The sequence below is a fragment of the Arachis ipaensis genome, chromosome B10 (genome assembly GCF_000816755.2).
Source record: "Arachis ipaensis cultivar K30076 chromosome B10, Araip1.1, whole genome shotgun sequence".
NCBI lineage: Eukaryota > Viridiplantae > Streptophyta > Magnoliopsida > Fabales > Fabaceae > Arachis > Arachis ipaensis.
This window is the reverse complement of record NC_029794.2, coordinates 18289035-18301747: the sequence shown is the minus strand read 5'-3', so window position 1 is coordinate 18301747 and position 12713 is coordinate 18289035. Positions and strand designations below refer to the sequence as shown.

Here is a 12713-nt window from a genome sequence, read left to right as displayed (position 1 = left end):
GCAGCGTTCATTGAACCGGCTTAGCAGCAGCCCCGGTAACCACCTCGAGTGGCGGCAGCGACCAGATCTCCGGCGACGATAGATGAAACTAACATACAGCGACAATGAAGCTTCCGGAAACCCAAAGGAAATGAAGACCAACATAAACCCTTACCGGCAGAGTTTTTCCGGCGATGGCGACGAGGTTTTCCGATGGCCAGAAACATAGAGGCGTAGCTTCCCGCGGCGGCGGCGGCAACAGCAAGGCACTGACGGCGGCGACAGAAACGGTTAGGAACGGTGGATCTAATGGCAATGCGAGCTCCCTCTCTTCTTCGTGAACGGCGACGGCGTCGGGCAGCAGGGAGGATGAATGACAGCGGCGCAGACAACGGAACGCGGCGGCGAACTCCTTCCTGCGGTGACTCCCTCGTGAGTCTTCTCTCTCTCTGTCCAATCTCTCTCTCTTCGTGCTCGCCGGCAGAGGCAAGATGGCGGCGACAGAACCCAGCAGCGGCGAACAGCGGCGGCAATCTCGGGCAACAAGGGTGGCGCGGCTCCTCCTTCGCGGCCTCCTCTCGCGCTTCAGATCTGACCTGCGACGACGAGGGCTTCATTGGCAGCGATGGCGGCGAGCTCGGTGGCAGCAACAGTGACCTCTCCCTCTCGGTGCTACTACTTTCTCACTCTCCTCGGTTCCGACCTCCTGGCGGCATCACGACGGTGGCGACGGTGGCAGTGACGCCCACCGGCGCCACCTCCCTTCCTTCCTCTTCTCTTTCCCCTCCGGTCCTCCCCCTCTGATCTCTCTTTCTTTCTTTGTTTCTTTCTTTCTTTGGCAGCAGCTATTGCTGCGCATTGAGTTGGGGGAAGGGAAAGTGTGTCACTGCTGTTGGGTTTTGGGAAACCGGGTAATGGGTTAGGGTTTTTGAGAAAATTAGGGCTAGGGACATTTTAGTAATTTCAAATAAAATTGTGGATAATATAGTAATTGAAACCCAATTTAAATCCAACACTAATTGTATATAGAAAATACTATTTGTTCATCAATTTTACAAATTATTTTCAATAAAATGTCCAAATCAAATAGTTGGAAATAATATACTTAATTTCTTCATTTTCCAAAATATTAGTATTAATATTTTAAAATATTCATTATTTAGTCCAAATCATATAAAAATCCTTATTATTTCACAACTATCGACTTTACAATTTAAATATATAAAATAACTCAGTAATTGTAGAATTAGATAAAATCTTAATTTAAATAGCCCAAACTCATTATTTTTGGATTTCTAGAACTTTAAGTTGTAAATAGAAAAATAATCCATAATTATAGAGTTTGGATGAAAATCTTAATTTATTTCAAATCCAATTAATCAAAACTACCTTTAATTACCTTCAATGAGATAATTTATGAAATTAAAACTGTAAATAGATATATGGTTTGAAATTAGTTCAAAATAAGACCTTTCCAAAAGTCTTGGGTCTTACATTCCACCTACCTTATAAAAATTTTCGTCCTCGAAAATTGAAGTAATGCATAAGATACTACATAGACTTAACACTACTTTTTAAATACTTTTCAAGAAAGAAAGAAATCATAACATCTATACATAAAATTTCAAATACTAGATAACCATAAGATTTAAATATAAGGGTATGGTATAGTGTAAGGTGAAAGATACAAGATAGGCTCAATGCAAAAAGTTTATATGGTTTCAAAACCTTACAAAAGCTTTGGAGAAACAATATAGGGTGCAAGTCAAGATAGGTGTTCACACGGCAGAGCTATGGTTAATGTGCCAAAAGGCTACAAGACAAGTTGGTATCTAACAACAGATATAGCTTTCACTCATGTATCTCGTACCCCTCTCTAAGTTTCAACTTCCTAACTCCGTCAACCACTTCACAACTTCATAACCATTCGCAAGCATAACATCTTCAAACTTGTTTGCGAGGAACGAAACTCTCACGACGTCTCATAACGTTGTACACTTGCCGCTTCACCTTCCGGATCCACAAACAGGTCTTAAGGAACTAACGCATCGCATTACTATACCTAAAGATCACACGTGACATCAAAACAATTCTCGAGTTTACTCAGAAAGATAAAAGAATTTGAAAAAGAAAAACAAACAACAAGGATAATCTCCGCAAGAGTTCTGAAAGAACTGCTGAATCCACAAGTAAACAAGGATGTACAATCGACGAAGAGTATTGGAAAGAAATTCAGTTTAACAACCTCAAGGAAGACTCTTGAATTAGAGAAAACTGATAGGAACACAAAAAGGATAAGCAAGGCAGTAGTTTGGAACTAAATCAAGCTGAGGTAACAAGTATAAAATCATAGAAGAAAGTTAACTAAAGCTAGTGATAACACTCTCAAGGTTTAAAAATTTATGTTTTAGTACACATAATACATTTGAATATAAGGAATGAAAAACTGAAAGAAAATCACCTCATGTGCTAAAAGAAATGTATATAACTCGCATTTCACAAAAAGGGTAACAGAAACACATATCAAAACTGCAATGTGGTTAAAAGAAAATTAAATTGCATTTTGTCTAAATAGCTTCCAAGTAAAAGATGGAATAGGCGAGGTTTGAAAAATGAAAGTCAATTGAGTTAAGGCCAAACAATTTTGAAAATCCTGAAGAACATTTAGGTACTCAATCAAATAAAGGTATACACTGAAGTTGTGGCAAGGTTGTAAGAAAATCAAATGTTTGTTCAAGAACTCTCAAAGTTTAAGTTCAAACAAGCGTGTATAAAATGTTATAGCAGATATGGAACAAGTTAAACTCTATTTAGAAAAGGAAACTTCGAGGTAAAAATTTGCTTATCAGTCGGTTTCAAAAATTTATTTAAAACGATGCATGCCAACTTCAAAGCAACTTTGTCACTTTAAAGAATAACTATGGATGCAATTTAAGCGAGAAGAATTGATTTAGATTTCTTAAGAGAATCCAAAACTTGTTTCAAAAGTTCACATCAAAACTCTAGGAATACACTTGAAATTGCCATCACATAAGAACATTCAAGAATATTTAAGATGAAATTAAAAAGAAATCAGACCAAACAAGAAAGGATCTTAAATCAAGGGAGTTAAAACAAGGTACACAAAGCATGGGATACTAAACAAGCTTTTCATTGGTCCAAAAGAATGCAAAACTCGTCAGGAAAAACAACTCAATTAACAGTGAATTTTCAAGAAAGAACCTTTGACTAAAGAAGGACAATTAGGAGGACAAACAACACACTAGATAGAAACAAATTCAAGCTGACTTAGAGGAGTAGGAAATTCAAAAGAGAAGGAAAATTGAGATTACTGGTGGAGTTCATAAAAGAAAAAGATTAGTTAATAACAAAATCAAGTATCACAACCATAGAAACAAAAGTTCAAAGAATTATCCCATACTTAAGAGGAAATGTATGAACCCAATATTTTCAAAAGAACAACAAATGCGTAAATAGTGTATCATGCTAAATTAAAGTCAATTTGTCAAACGAAAACTAACTGGAATAAAAGCGAAAAGCCTTTCCTTTAAGAATTTAAAATTACCTAAGTACATAATCAAATAAAGTTACGTATCAGAACCATAATAAAATTATTTTTGAAAAGTTAAATTGTACTTAAAGTAAGTGTAGTTTCGTAAACCGGTAAAAGAACATACGAGATATTAAAAATAAATAGTTTTTAAATTGCATAAGGAATTTTCAAAGTTTTATATAGATAGGTGTAGGGTAAAGTACTAAATTGGTCCTCTAGGTTTGGGCGTAATTCTGTTTTGGTCCTTAAGGTTTAAAGTGTTCTATTTGAATCCAAAACGTTTTCATTTAGCATCAATTTAGTCCCACAGTGAGGTCAAAATTAAATAATTAACAAAATGTCCTATATAACAACAGTTCAAGAACAAAATCGATAATCTGGAGAACAAGTACAAGCTCTAGAGGCACAAAATCAACCATTGATGCATCAATACATTTATTTATCATTTTCTTTAGTTTTATAGAAAATATTTTATTTATATTATAAAAAATAATAAATAAATGTATTGATGTATCAATGGTTGATTTTATGCCTCTGGAGCTTGTACTTGTTCTCCAAATTATCGATTTTGTTCTTGAACTGTTGTTATGTAGGACATTTTGTTAATTATTTAATTTTGACCTCACTGTGGGACTAAATTGATGCTAAATGAAAACGTTTTGGATTCAAATAGAACACTTTAAACCTTAAGGACCAAAACAGAATTACGCCCAAACCTAGGGGACCAATTTAGTACTTTACCCGATAGGTGTATATCAAATCAAAAGCGATTTTATAAAAGTTTGAAAATTAGTTATAAATATAGTCAATTAAAAGAAAAACTGAATCACCATTTCTTTAAACAAGACTAGGAGTATGGACATAAAAAGGCAGACTGCATCAAGACAAGTTCAAAGTCATGTCAAAAAATTACATGGGTCAAGAAAGAGTTCAAACAGAGAAAGACAGATACACCAAGAAATTCAAACCGACATATGCAATTTGGGATCAAAGAAGAATGCATATGAACAGAAAAATAGGATTGAAAACAAAATGTTTCCCAAAAGAAATGGCAACAAGAACATCAAGATAGGTCAATAAACAATAAGTCACAAGACATCCAACAGAATCCAAAGAACATAACTGTGTAACCTCGAGAAATAGTTTCTAACGTTCCCAAAACCCGCGATTTACCTTACTCAAAACTCGGATATCATCTATGATAACCCATCAGTGCTTTCATATACATAATTCACTAGTATTAAGCCGGCCAAACTTAATATCAGGAATCACGCAACGCAAGACTAATGGCATTAATCAATAGACCGTCAAGTGCATAAAGCTCTAATTCTCGTCATTCAACAAGACCTAAAACATGACAAACGCTCAGAGTATGCAATTGAAGCATAGTCAATCCATTCCTCAGGCTCTACAGGAAAGAATGCTCTGATACCACAAATGTAACACCCTAACTATCGAAATGTCACGCTTCCGGCTGCGCCACTCTGATAGCTCGAGTATTACCACGACTCTTATAATATTTAAGATTAAAATATGAGCCTGTTTAAAACTTAAAACCGCATAACCTTTCGATAACTCTTTTTCGTGAAAACCAAAGCATACATGTACATACAAATCAGATACAACTTTAAGATATATATATATATATATACACTAAGATATTGGATGAGGTTACCATATGATTGGATCTAAAGTTCAAAATCGACTCAGCTGTACAAACTGTTACGGTCATGAAGCTAGTAAATTAACTTCATTTAAATAGTAAGTCACAATTTAAATTAAAGTAACACAATTAACCAAAACCATGCAAATATAATTTCGATCACCCATTTATGTTACTATATAAATCCATCGAATTTGGAATCTACAGGGTAAATGGATGCAAATCGCATATAACACCCAAGGGAGTACGTTTTCGCATATAAACTACTAGCCAAATGTAATAGGACTCATCCTATTTGATTTACACACAAAACCCGTGTTTATAGATTTCGAATTCACTTTATTTGTATTATATTGTACTACATGAATAATTTTTTTTAAATTTAAATTAATCCATTATAATATTAATAGTTATGTAAATTAAAAATATAAAAATATTCAAATTATTCGTTACGTAAATTATTTTTATATTAGTTTCTTTGTTGATGATAATTAATTATAGTAGGAGTACATAAAGAGTACATAAAATTGAACACCAATATTATTTTTAATTTTTTGTTTTCATTTGTTTGAAATAAAAGTTTGTTTAGCACAGTTTAATTCGAATCAACTGAAATTTACACATACGACATAACTATCAAAAAGACCAACAATTTCTTTTAACATCAAAATAAAAACTATCATAAAGACCAACAGTTTCTTTAACATCAGACTAATGAAACCAGGTACATGTATTCACTCATTACCCCTTGACAAAATGATCTTATGGTTATCTAAATTTAGCACCAGTGTGTTCGGCACTTTGACTAGCCATGCTGAACTTTTGAAGCCAGTAAATACCCCCTTTCTTTAGGTGTTAATGGTTGAAGCTCCTTGATCATGCAGAAATGGTGTCTTGGCTGACCCCACAATTCTTGGCACGGCAAGATCTTTTTCCACCATGCTGACTTTGTCTCAAATCGAACCCTAATGACTGGACAATAAGTTGATTTACAGTATTTTTCCATACTTAGTATTGAAAAAATGAAATAGTAAATTATCATACGGTAACACTACCAATGGCGACTTTAAATTTAACACTAACCTCATCTAACATGTCCTCCTTGTTTGCTGTGCAATTTCGCCGATCATGTCCAAAACCGTGGCCGCGCTTGCATCGCCTAGCCATTTTGCCGTTGCCGGTTGACCGCGGTGCACCTTTTGACTTGATAATCTTTGGATCTAAAATATCTTCACCATCTACAGTATCATGCACGAAAGTTGAACTGTTACCCTTCGAAACTTCCGCTTCAATCTCTTTTAATAGCTGCGCTATCTTGGCAGCAGCGTACTTGTACGTGGCAGGCCGTTGAGCCGCTAACAAACACATAGGGAGGAAAGAAGTCCACAATGAACCATATCGCCCTCGAAATGCTCTATTACTATCCAAACCTCCGTCCGAGTCGTGGAATGATCCAGACTTAGCATTTTTGCACCACCTTTTCAGCACCAACCGCATTGGCAAGGCATCCTTCTCCAGCTCTTTCAAAACACAGATGATATGGCTGCATGGAATTTCTATGCTGTTCCAAAGCTTGCAAGAACACTCATACCTTTCAGAGTTGCTTTCATACAGTACAGAGTAAACCCGACGGGGCTTACGAAACTTTCTAAACATGAATTTCTCTGTGCTACCATAACTCTCCCTATGAAGAACTATCAACGCAGCCACCCCTTCAATCTGTTTCTTAACCTCGAAAAATATCTCTCTAGTGTAGATTTGTGACATGGCCCTCTCAATTGATTCCAACCCAGTGGTTATGACCGGTTCTGAATATAGAGATTTATAATCCGCGATAAACTCATTATTCCTGTAGTCCTTAACCACACGTTCAAGATTCTCGACCAACTCCAACAAACAATTCGAGGACTTGATAAACCTTTTAAGCGATGCATTAATACCCTCGCATCTTGACGTCGTTCTCAACCCAGCACAAAACGTATCACACAAATACGCATTTTTCCAATGTACCCTCTTCTCGTACGTTGCCCAAATCCATTTGTTCTCCTGTAACCCGAATGCAGCAACCATGTCTGCCCAATATTGATCAAACTCCTCTACCTCAAAATGACCATACACAGCAGTCTTAAAAGCAGAACAAAAATCATTATCCTTGATGTTTGAAACAGCATTCCGCGCTAAGTGCCAGGTGCAAAGTCGATGCGTGGCATTAGGGAATTCTGTCCTAATAGCCTCCTTCATTGACTCGTATCTATCTATAACCAAAACTTTGGGCTGTTTTTGATGCATGACCTCAAGGAAAGTGCCTAGCAGCCACTTATAAGATGGAATTTTCTCATCCTCCAACAACCCGAAACTAAAAATTATTGTCTGTCGGTGGTGATTAGTGCCAGAAAATATTACTAAAGGCTGGTTGTATAGATTCTTCCTATATGTCGAATCAAATGCCAACACGTCACCAAAGCACTCATAGTCATACTGCATTGCTCCGTCTGACCAAAACAGATGACCAAGGTGGTTTTCGGGACAATATGTGTACATCACAACAGCTAATGGATCCATCTCGGTTTTTCCCTTCAGATAACTTATTGCTGCTGCCGCATCGCCCTGAACAATCCGAGAGCGACGTACATTGTCGATATAGTTGTAAACATCCTTCTTTATGAAGTGCAAGTTTCGATAACCCCCGGACAAATATGAAAAGAACCCCATGATCTGATTGGTTTGGAATCCTGCTTCGTGCATACTATGAATGTGGGCTTTATCACCTTCGTTGATATTGCGGTGAGCTGCCATCACGTTAGTGAAAGCAGGCAAAGTCAAATCATGATTGTGATCTTGAACAAATATCTTCGTCCTCCACTTGCCACACTGTTTGTCTAAAAATACAATGAACTTCGCACTACAGTTGGTCCTAGTCTCTGCCTTATGCGCCCTTTTCCTATCCGCCCTCTCATAATGCTTCTTCTCCTGCAAGCCCTGTCGATTGCAATAGAAAAATTTCCTCACAACATTGCCTTCATCATCTTTAATGGAATCCCCTTTTCGAATCGCAAATCCAGTCGCCTTTGCATACTCCACATATCTTGCATAAGCCTCTTCAACCCCATGAAATTCGGCATCGGCCAATGCAGCCGCGGTTGAAAGCATCGAAGTGTCCACATCATCACTCATTTGATCGCCTGAACCACGTGGTGACTCCGATGAAGGCATTCTGCCACCATTGTCCCCTTCACCAAATACATCAACTCTCTCTACCGGCTCATTATCCTTGCCCACTCGTGACGGTGACTCTAACCCCTTAGACACCTCTTCCTCTTCCTCTTCGGACTCACTACTCCATCCATCGGTCCATTGACCCGAAAAGTCCGAGTTCCCTTCGCTGCCACTATCCATTCCAAGGCGTTATTAAGTATTTGCATTATACAATTCAAATTTAAACACACTGGCAACACCGAAGATAACATAAAATTCTAACATTTGATTCACAACATTTATCACAATTCAAGAAAAGTATAATTTTCAATTCTCTTAAGAATTCCAATTCTCTTCAAATTAAATCAGACGAAGAATAGAGTGCTACCTGGCTTTCCTAATGCTTTGAAGATATTTTAAAGCCTTTACCTAATTATACAAAAGCAACAACTTTATATATAAAAGAATAATTTCATATCAAAGAAAGAAACAAGTTTATTTTATTTACATCATCAATCCTTATGATTTTGGTAGTCCAACCCTTATAAAAAAAATGGGAGAAAGAAGATACATAAGAAAATTTATTTAAACTCAGATATTGGAGAGGAAATAGTACTAGTAGAACTAAAGCATAACTCAAGAGTAACACCTTAATTTTATGCAGAACAGAAATTGAAAATCAAAATCAAATAAAACAAGAAAAACTCAAATACATACATACATTAGATCATAGTTTATACTGGAATTTGAAGAAAAGTATTAAAATCTCTTTCAACCCTTCCAACAAAAGGAGACAAAGAAGATAAACAATTTCTTATTTTGAATCAAGAATATCAGACAAGAAAGAGTACTAGTAGAACTAAAGCAAAACTCAAAAGTAAAATATTTAATTTTGTACGAAAAAATTGAAAATCAAAATAAACTAAAATAAGAAAATCTTAAATAGATACATTCGATCATAACTTGTAGTGGCATTTATGAAGAAGTACTCAAATCTCCTTCAATCCTTCCAAATATAAAAAAAAAAAAGAAAGAAAGAAGATAAACATGTGGTTTATTTTAACAGAGGATATCGGACAAAAAAAGTACTAGTAGAACTAAAGCATAACTCAAACATAAGAGGTTTATTTTGTGCAAAAAATTTTGGAAATTGAAATACAATAACATAAAGAAAATTCAAATATAACTTCCAGTGACATTTATGGAGAAGTATTCAACTCTCCTTTAACCCTTTCAACGAAAGAATGAGAAAAAGAAGATAAACATGAGAGTTTATTTAAAACCAGAACATTCGAGAGAATAAATAGGAACTAAAGCATAACTCGAAAGTAAAAGATTTATTTTGCGCAAAAATAATTCGAAATCAAAATAAAATAAAATACAGATCACTCAAATAGATAAGTAAGATCATAACTTGCAGTGAGATTTATGGAGAAGTACTCAAATTTCTTTCAATCCTTCCCACAAAAATTTCTAACACAAACACTTTTTATAACTAATGACTCTCTCTATACCATCAATGTGAATAAGCTAAATATACATAAATGGTCTGACACATACATCTCTCAGCAACTAAATCAATAATACTTTCTAAAGATAAGAAGAAAATGAGAAAAAAATTTGATTCATGAATACTAAAATATGTACACACATTATTGTTAAATTTTTTGTACAATCAAATGGCATGTTTTAGTACTTTATTGAATTCATTAATATTGGATACCAACAGAAGTAAGGTACTTTTATTGAAGTTTCAATAATAATCTAAAGACGACCATTTAATATGGTTCCAGGAGCCATACTCATTCAGCATACTAAGAACAAAAACAAAATACTCAACAATGACTGCAGACAAAAACGAAAAAAGGATGATAACATACCTGAATGTAGCGACTGCTAATGCCACCGATGATATACCCGTTGTGCCAAGCCGCTTCCGACACCTTGATGTTTAATTCCACCCACACAGTCTTCTCCAATCCGCGCCTACCAGATACGACGCAAATGACCCACCATGCTTTTTCCCCGCTTTCACCTCCAACTAGCGCCCTTCAACGCTGTCCATGATATATCCCCGCCTCCGACACCTTGATAGAATAATCCACACAAATCACCTTCTCCAACCAATTTCTAACAGGTGCCGCGACAACAACTCACAATGAATTTTACCTCTGCAGACAACCGCCGGCTACAAAGAGAGGCCAGCAACCTTCAACAACGATAGACTCACTACACCATTCATTCCCTGTTTGAATTTGGAACCCTAACTTTGGCTTTCAAATTTCTTTTATTTTTTCTAATAAATTTTTTTCTCAAAAATAAATTTCAAATTTATGATTTTACCCTTCATTAATGTTATCAACTATTATTATTTTTACTGTAATTAAAAAATTCATTTGGTCATAATAAAGTCAATCACAATCTCTAACTGCAGGTGTCATCAAAAATTGCAGTACACATCATATGGTCACTTTGGCCACCTTAACTTCTTGGCCACCATAGAAGCTCCCATATATATATATATATATATACTTTTAATACTAATATTGCATGCAACCTAAATTTATCCCGTATGCCAACAAAAAGTTGACAAATAAGTTAGAATTTGTAATAAATTCTATAAAAAATGATAAATATTACATATTCCAGAAGGAATTAATAACTGAAACTCATTCATAAAAGAACGTTGATATAACATTTTTGCAATATTTCTATTTGTTAAATGTGTTCAAAAGAAAACCAACAAACATTAAGGGGAAAATAAGCACTGCCATAGAGTTATTAAGATTTCAAAAGTTTGAAATTAAATTGTTAGAAAAAGATACATAAATAATTATATATCTAACACAAAAATTCATACAATAGTGGTTTCTCCGTTCTCTGCTGCTGCCGGAACATCGCCATTCTCATCTGCACCCTTTGCTTTGCCATTGTTCACTGGTTTTGGGAGCTCTCTTGCAGCAGAGGATGTCTCTAATAGGCGGCTGATTCCGTCATACAAGTTCTTAGCATCCATAATAATTGTTGCTCCACCGGGGTAACATCGTCCAAAACATGTTGCAGAATGAGGATAAGCAACCTATACATCAAAATAAAAATTTCAAGGAATCAAGAACATATATTTACAATAATTTATTGAAAGAGCATGAGAGCAGATTAGCAGCTCAAATTATAAACAATAATTTTGTATCGTACTCCACTTAATGGGACAAAGGTTAGTTAATTTGTTATTATTTTTATAGTATCAGTCTCATGGATGTAAATCATAAAGCACCTCAATAAATGCCCGGCAGAGTGAGAGGAAAAGTCCTGATTCGTTCGCTCTGAGCACTCGAGTTGTATTGTACAGCAACAATGAATCAGAAACAGCTCGTAATCCCTTAATCAATTCTTGGGCAACGACATGTTTTAGACTTATTGGGGCACATGGACGCAGCTCATTCATTGCTGCAGATACACCTGCAGCCACCAAAGAGATAGCAGTGCAAATGAATCCAAGGATAAATGAGACTGACTAGGGGATGGAACACTAAGTGATGAAGCACAATAGCACATATAATAACATCATCCTATCATAAGATTAACCGCACACATTAATAAACTTGCTACAAACATCACATATCAACCATGAATATTTCTATTATGCATTGCCGTTTATATTTTTTATCTGATCCAGAAGTTTATAGACACATTCATACACACACAAAGTGATAGAGTGTACGTGGTATCAATCAACAATTGACCATATTGTAAAATAGAAATTACACCGTTCAATAACTTCTGGTAGAAATTGGTTTTGATTAATCCAACTAGAGTGTCTCCCTTAAGAGAGACAATAGATTATCTAACTGCGCATGCTCACGAGTGTATTTCAATTCAGCATTTCCTCTAATTTAAACAATCCTACAGTCAATTAATAATATCTTCCACATTTGAATTGTATACACTCATCACGTGACATGTATTCACAATATATTTTTTTTTCGTACGTTCATATCTATATATAAATAATTTGGAAACGAAGCAATCATTATTACAACTTACAACACAAACATATAAGCATCTTCGATCATCAATTTGAGGCAAACCATTCTGAATAGTTAACAACAGTTTGCGTTAGCCTTTTCACCTTTTTGGATTGAAATACTGAAAACTTAGCAACGAACAATCCAAGTGACAATGATGGTTTCCTTAGAAGCGTTGGCAATGGCAGGCGCAAGTTATGGCGGAGAATGCGCCATGGATATCGAAGAATGGGAACGAAGAGACTTGGAGGGTTATCCACTGCCGCATTTGCTAGCCGAAGACGAAGACGTCGGAGAA

General features: G+C 35.7%; 2 protein-coding genes across 2 annotated transcripts; both read right to left on the bottom strand.

The window, feature by feature from the left end:
- Positions 6234–8591, bottom strand: LOC107620277 (protein FAR1-RELATED SEQUENCE 5-like). The gene has a single exon (XM_016322463.1). It carries the CDS (start codon positions 8589–8591, stop codon positions 6234–6236), a length of 2358 nt encoding a protein of 785 aa, XP_016177949.1.
- Positions 11220–11876, bottom strand: LOC107621827. The gene is made up of 2 exons (XM_016323816.2): positions 11665–11876; positions 11220–11469 (listed from the first exon to the last, which is right to left on the bottom strand). Exons 1-2 carry the CDS (start codon positions 11833–11835, stop codon positions 11245–11247), a joined length of 396 nt encoding a protein of 131 aa, XP_016179302.1. The 5' UTR covers positions 11836–11876; the 3' UTR covers positions 11220–11244.

Excerpts from the sequence above, each read along its gene's own strand:
- LOC107620277 (XM_016322463.1), bottom strand. The coding sequence starts at position 8,591 with ATGGATAGTGGCAGCGAAGGGAACTCGGACTTTTCGGGTCAATGGACC.
- LOC107621827 (XM_016323816.2), bottom strand. The coding sequence starts at position 11,835 with ATGAATGAGCTGCGTCCATGTGCCCCAATAAGTCTAAAACATGTCGTT. Across the intron at positions 11,470-11,664 it reads TCTGCCGGGCATTTATTGAG|GTTGCTTATCCTCATTCTGC; the intron begins GTGCTTTATGAT and ends TTTGATGTATAG.